Genomic DNA, 7462 nt, shown 5'->3' with positions numbered 1-7462 from the left:
GCACGGTAATAATAAATTGAGTCTGTCTGCTACATATTCATGACCAGGACTTTCTCTCATTATCATACACTACTGTAGTCAAAACAGGTGGAAGAAGTATTCAGATATTGTACTTAAGTCAAAGTAGAAGTACCAGAGTGTATAAATACTCTGTTACAAGTAAGCGTCCTGCATTGCAAATTCTACTCAAGTAAAAGTTGAAAAGTATTAGCATCAAAATATACTTTTAGTACCAAAAGTAAAGAACTAATTATGCAAATTAGTCAATTTTAGAATTATATATTTTCATTATAATTATTAATGCATAATGCATCAAAGCTTAAGATGAAGGGGAGAGTGGGGTAAGTTGAGCCATTTTTTAGTTATGCTGTCCTCTAAGCAAGGAGAAATGACACAAATCAAATGAAAAGCACACACCTATAATTCAGGATGTCTCCTATCAATGGCAATGATAGGAATTCATATTTGATCAAGGCAGTGAAAAATATTACTTCTTAAAAAAAAGTGGTGGTCTTGTGGCTCAACTTGCCCCGGGTTAGGGGTAAGTTGATCCAGGTCATGGGGTAAATTGAACCACTGTTCAAACCTGGGAATACCTACAACAAATCTTAAAGGTAACTTTAAACAATAAATAACAAACCAAATACACGTTTAGTTTTTCAAATATTTTTAATATAAATTTCGATTGAATTGATTTTTTTTTTAACATGTTAAAAGGAAAAGTAATCATACAAATGGTGATACAATTTCATACATCTTACCAATCAAACACAGGGTAAATCCAACTTTAAATGTAGTCTACAATGAGCTCTTAATATCAACTTGGCCTACTTTCATTCATTTCTCCATTGAAAACTGGCTCAACTTACCCCATGGTTCACTTTACCCCAGAGCCACCATTTTAGAAGAAATAGCCTAGCATTAAAATTCAGAGTTATCTTTAGCTTAATGATATAGCTGACATCTAGAAAATGTACTTTGACAAGCAAAAAACGTTTTTTTGTAAAAATGTTTACTTACCAGACCACAATAAGCATCTCTCTTTCACAGGCAATGAGAAATGGGAGGAGCTTGCATCATTTCTGGGCACGTGATTACAACTATAAGGCGTAGCCTGGTTACAGGGGGTGGTAAAATGTACCCACTGGCTCAATTTACCCCTTCTCCCCTAAGTCTTATTTAACGGTTGGATACAATGCAAATCATTAATCAAACATTCAAATCATAATCAAAATTTGAAAAGTTAGAAAAAGGTATTGAATACATTTAGTGGAGTAGGAGTACACCATGTAGCTACCTCATTGTAGTGGGGCAGAAGTTACAAAGTAGCACAACATTTAAATACTCAAGTCACTCAAAATGTTACTTAAGTACAGTACTTCAATAAATGTACTTAATTACTTTACACCACTGTTCATGACAAATACTTTCTCTTATTATCATAGACATTTGTCTTTCTTAGGTGATGTATTGTAGTCGAATCATTCCTGTGCTCACTTTAACAAGTGATGCTTCTTTTTAAATTCCCATGATGTCAATAGCCTCTTTTCTTATGACATTAAGGAGCCAATCACATTTACTTGAGTGCAATTTTGATGTAATTGAGTATTTCCATGAATGGTTCTTTGTACTTCTATTTCACTTTTTATTCCACCTCTATTTATTTCATAACTTAAGTTACTTTCACATTTTTTATTATTGATACAAATCATACATAAACTAATAGACTGTGAGGTATTATTATGAAGGACATTCCCTGTTAGTAGGTTTCTCAAATAAGCTACTTTTTTATTAACTGCAACACTAAAGTGATGAACACATAATTGAAATCAACATTATAATCCATAACTTTATTTTGATGCTATGCTATTTTAACAAAAAGTAGATTTTGAATGGACTTGGCACTCTTGAATTGTATTATAGGAACAACAAATTATTATATGGCTGACCAGTCAACCGGAGAGTCACTTACAGGCAGGGGCGCCACCAGGGATTTTGTGAATTTGTTTTCTTAATGTTCTAAAATTGTTAGAATCGTCCTAACTTTTCAACCCCTTACGTGCCCCTGCTTATAGGACATTTGGTGGTGGCCATTGCTGTGGAGAAACCTCTGGAGTTGGGCCGGATTTCTTCCAGATCTTCACAACACTGGGTCAATATCACTATAAAGTAACTTTGGTGTCCCCATCAGAATCACTCAGTTATCATGAAAATGTAGCAGAATAATGAAACTCTGAGGTCTTATTATAAAAGGCCAAACATTTACACACATATCAGTTCAATGATAAGTCTCTTGAAATGGTGTTCCTTCATTTTTATACCTTATTTTTTCATTGGATGTACGTGATTTTGGCATGTCCCATAACTACAGTGTGTGTAATAAGTGGTTAAATGATACTACATTTAAAAAAAATGTATATGGTTTTATTGTCCACAACGAGTTATTTGATAAAACGAGTCATTTTGATCATGTATATTCTATTTTCATAATAATATTGAAAATGTTTCATGTGTCCCTGACATTTGCTGTCCACCCTGTCATTAAGGGGTAACTGCCCCATAAAAAACCCTCTGATGTTTTCAGTGACATTACTACCACCATGTCTTTCCTCAATGGAGGCTGAGACATTGGCTAGTTGCAAAGTACGTTTTTAAACTTATATTTCGAAATTGTAATCATATTATGTGTGTAGTTGGATGTTGTCAAGCTTAACATGTCCACTCTGTCATAGTGAAATGTCAATTAATATAAAAACCTTTCAGAAATTTGAAATATATTTATAAACAGTACACAGTCACCTTGCTAACTGAATCATGTTGCTAGCTGAAGGTCCACCATGTGCTCATTAAATGCTATATTAGCCAAAAATGTCCACCCTGTCATTGTCCACCCTGTCAGGTTTAAATTATGGCAAACTATTTGTACCATTGTCCACCCTGTCAGCAATACTTCCCATGACAGGGTGGACATGGTACAAATAGTTTGCCATAATTTCATTATTATCCAAATACTTTTCCTTTAACTGAAATATATTCGAGAAAGGGACTATAGCTTTCTGAAAATGTACATTTTATAATCACTATGTAATTACAATGTATTTACTCTTTGAATGTTGTCCATGACAGGGTGGATACATTTAGCTGTTTGCATGTACTTGCAGTTAATTTATAAAAAGTGTGGGAGCTTGACCAACATCCATTTCTAACAGCATAACGTGTACTTAATACAATGAATATGAAGTTTAATGGAAAATCTCAGATTTGTTTTGGAAATGGGGAAGTCTCAAATGCACCGTATGGTGATATTGACTCCACTATGTTAACACTTATTTAACTTTCAAAAAATCAACAGAGTCAAAAGAGTTCCAATAGAATAGAGTTTATTGAAGATTCAACAGAGTTCAGCCAACACGAGTCGGTCCATTGAGTGACTGCCTTTACAATGTTCAGGCTTCTTCTTATATTCATTTCTTAGCAGTTGTTATGCCTTTCTTATGAGGGTCTCAGGTACCAGACACCATGAGGGTCTCAGGGCAGGCCCTCCTTCTTCACCTTGACTTTCTCTACCATTGTTGCACCATCCTGAATTCCTTTAGTCAATCGTACTTTATTTTATATTTCGGCCTAGATAATTTTTAATGGTGTTTTTTGATATTCTGGCCTATCATTTTAATGGTGTTTTGACCATGCTATATCTTTACCTGCCAACTCCCTAAACAGGTGCAAGGAATCCCATAATGAGAACATTCCACAGATGAACAGTTAACGTATGCGTTTCTGAGCACGTATGCTTTCAATTAGGGTTGTTATGTAATATGTCCCATACACACAAACAAATATATCCCACACCCAGGGACCCGGAATCTTTTGAGCCAAACAGCATGGATTGACATAGTGTGTTTTGGCCAACCAGAGGACTGTTTGAAAAATTAAAACCGTTAGGCTTTACTGCTCCTAATCTCTCCTAAACCTTATTAGGATGCAGAAGTAACCTGTTTAAATAATAGGCTGCTGTGAAGTTATCAAAGTGACAATCTATGTAACAATTATTATTTCGCTCAAAGCTTCCTCTTTTCAGTTTCACAGCAGCTGTTCCCGAACCAGTAGTGGAAGCAGATGATGAATCATAATTGCACAAACAAACAAACAAACAAACAAACAAACAAACGGTAATGACCCTATGGTGCTGTACTTCGCTGTAAGTCTATAATATCATGACATATGATGCTTTACATCAGAGTATAAGGTTGCATTACATTAGCATTAGGTAAATGTGATTTTGATGCGGTCTCAAGAGAAAGGGTGTTGTATGCTTTGCAGATTTGAAACCCCTCTAAGGCAAACATGTGTTGTTTTTTTATAATATTGGGCTATATAAATAAAACTTGATTGATTGATAGTTCAATTGTAATTTGTCAAATGCCATCCACTGCCCTCCAGGCATTGGTAGCCTCATTTAAAGACATCTGAATGTTAGATTGCATGAGGGGCCCCTGTCCCCTCTGTGCTGCACTGGGTCCCCTGATGGGAGTTTGATATTAGCAGGTGGAGCAAGGGTAACAGCCTAAAATGGCCACCACTATACCATGCTCACCATCACCAGCTCCATCATCATCATCATCATCACCAGCAGCACCACCTCAGAAGCCCATCCCCTAGCGTCCGTCCAGGGAATGAAGCCCGTATGCGCATGGGCGGAGATACTGCCGCTGTGCGCTGTTATTATTGTAAGAGTAATTTCTTTTTTACGAAAATGGCGTCTAGTCAGGGAGGTGTGGGAGCTGTCACGGCTCTTCAAAGCCATCACTACTCCAGCGGACCTCCCTGGACCCCGGGCTTCAGCCAGTACCAGCACCAGCAGCAGCACCACACGGCCCGCAGCCTGGACCGGGCTCTGGAGGATGCCGTGTGCTCCGGGATACTCAACCTGAGCGGCAGGAAGCTGAGGGAGTACCCGGGGATGAGCCAGGATCTGACCGACACAACACAAGCAGGTGGGTTGCTGTGCAGGCATGGACTACAAGATCCCACGAGTCAATGTGCTTCATGATATAAAAATGTGCTCACTCACACATGTGATGTCTTTGTGTATGCAGCATGCCCGCATTGTCCATGGCTTTTCGTGATTTTCTGGATAGAGGCGCAGTAACGTGGAGGTGACAATATTTAAAGGGATACCGTCCGCTGGAAATAATACACTATACATCCTGGTTGTAATTACTGTCCATTTAGGGTCATGTCTGACCCCAGTTTATTGCACAAGGGGCTCGGCTGCTGCTGTGTGGTTGTTTTGGTCGACGCTTACGGCTTTTAGTACCCACCCCCCTCTTGGGACACATGAATGAGACGCACCCAGGCGCTGTGTGTGCAGTGGTTTGTACACCGAGCTGCATTGGATCTGGCACCGGGCTACTGGAGCAGAATATAAATGAACCTATAGGGCAGTTGTAAATTCGTGCGCACCGATTATCATTTGTAGTGAGCATGTGAGAAACGTAGGGGGCCCTCATGCTTCTTCATCTTTCGTTTTCATTTTTTTTTCATTTTCGGCACTACCAGACAAAAGATGCATGCAGTGTACTTGCAGCCTCACCCCCCTGCCTGCCTGAGTGTATATGCCCATATAACAAGATCTGCCAGGGAGGAAGCCCTTGTCTGCTTTTGGTTTCATTAAGTAGTATGCACATAGATATTATTTACTTGTTCTTTGGTTTAGTATTTGATGTCCACAAGAAGGAAGTATATTAATGTATCAGACTCTGGAACACCCTGCCACTACACATCCGACAGTCTGATTCCATAACAACATTCAAAACCCACCTGTTCAAACTAAACTGGCATTTTCTTTATAATCTGTACCCTGTGTCCTTTTGTGTCCTTTTGTAGTCCATTTCCTGTTGTTTGTCTTGTCTTACCCCGGCTGATACTTCACTAAATCCACTGTTTTAATTTGTAAGGTAAAATTGTAAATGTAAATTGTAAATCTGTAACCCTGTAAGGTGTCCTTGGGTGTTATGAAAGGCGCCCCCCAAAATAAGTGTATTATTATTATTATTATTATGTATCATATAGTCAGGTGGGTCAGTCAACAGGTCAGTATTAGTCTCATGTTTTCTGGTTGCTGTGCTATCACAGCATGTCTAATGCAGACTATATTAGACATGGTGATTTAATAAAAGGATGATCTAATTTACACATGAAGGATGACACAATAGACTATACTGATAAGATTGTGTTAGAAGAAACCCCTGTGAAGGAGATTATTTAATGTATTTCTATATGATATACATCATATAAAGGCTGATTAAATGAATGTTATTGACAATCAAATATAAATCATTCTAATTCATGATAATGGACATATACATTATGCTGCCTCCTCTCAGAGGTACCATATGGTGTCACTCCTTCATGTGCAGCTCATGGCAAGCTGCAGCTCATGGCAAGCTGCAGTTTGCTGGAGAGCCCCTTACCCCCCAGGGATTTACATTTTCTGCCATACGACTTTGATATCTCTTCATATACTGACAGCTTGTTGCTAACCGTTCGACTGACAGATTTAAACACATGCATGGGAGGCTGTGGCTCAGTGGTTAGTGTGATGGACTTTGAATCAGGGGATAGCAAGTTCGAGTCCCACTGTAGTCAGCATGTCGTTGTGTCCCTGGACAAGACACTTCACCCCAAATTGCTCCTGTGGGGATTGTCCACAGTACTCAATGTATGTTAGTCGCTTTGGATAAAAGCGTCTAACAAATGACATGTAATGTAATGCATGGAATCGAAGTTTAATTGAAAATTCAATTTATAGTCTATATTCCTTAAAAACACGATGGCTCCATTGAGACAAATCATGGATCCACTGGATGGGTGTTTTTTTAGGCAAGGCACCTTTAGAGCTTATTGCTTATTGCATTTTTATGAATCTCAAAATGCTTTACATTTAAAAGAAAGACAAAAACGAAGAAAGAGGCATGCAAAACATATCAGGCATATGCAGCACAGTGGTATCAATGAAGAACATGGAAATAAAGACTATTTAAATACACCCAATACCTGCACACACATTTAAACACAGTAAAATGTACATACTTACTTATAGACACAGGGTTTGCTCACACACTGACACCTTTCATAGGCCTGAGAAAACAGGGTGGTTTTGAGCTTAGCTCTAAATAAACATACCGTTTTTATAGACCGCAGCTTATCAGGCTTCCCCCTCATTAGGTTGAACAATTTGGACTTGAATGCCAGATTGATGTCAGTGATCTGTTATTTTAAATGACCTGTGCCTAAAAAGTGTGAAAATCCTGACGAGGTGCCATAGATATTATGCACAGGGAACCTTAAAGAGGAGACGGACACAACAGGAAGTTCAGTTAGTCAGCACTATTTCTGGACTCCTGGGCAGACTGTACACACAATATCCTTTAATAACGATCAGCTTGTCTAGATCTAAAGC

At 38.4% G+C, this 7462-nt stretch overlaps 1 protein-coding gene across 2 annotated transcripts in view; it reads left to right on the top strand.

Annotated features, from left to right (window-relative positions):
• Positions 1-4599: 4599 nt before the first annotated feature.
• Positions 4600-7462, top strand: part of lrch2 (leucine-rich repeats and calponin homology (CH) domain containing 2) — a 41594-nt gene continuing 38731 nt past the window's right edge. The window contains exon 1 of one of the 2 annotated variants that reach the window (XM_034200557.1): positions 4600-4994. In XM_034200557.1, coding sequence (XP_034056448.1) covers positions 4685-4994 — 310 coding nt within the window. In that variant the 5' untranslated portion in view covers positions 4600-4684. The remainder of the gene's footprint in view (positions 4995-7462) is intronic. The other variant, XM_034200549.1, reaches the window with a different exon arrangement.

Source organism: Gymnodraco acuticeps, unplaced genomic scaffold (assembly GCF_902827175.1).
Source record: "Gymnodraco acuticeps unplaced genomic scaffold, fGymAcu1.1, whole genome shotgun sequence".
In the NCBI taxonomy this organism is placed as follows: domain Eukaryota; kingdom Metazoa; phylum Chordata; class Actinopteri; order Perciformes; family Bathydraconidae; genus Gymnodraco; species Gymnodraco acuticeps.
Note: the sequence above shows the minus strand (reverse complement) of the source record. Positions and strands in the feature narration are given on the sequence as shown.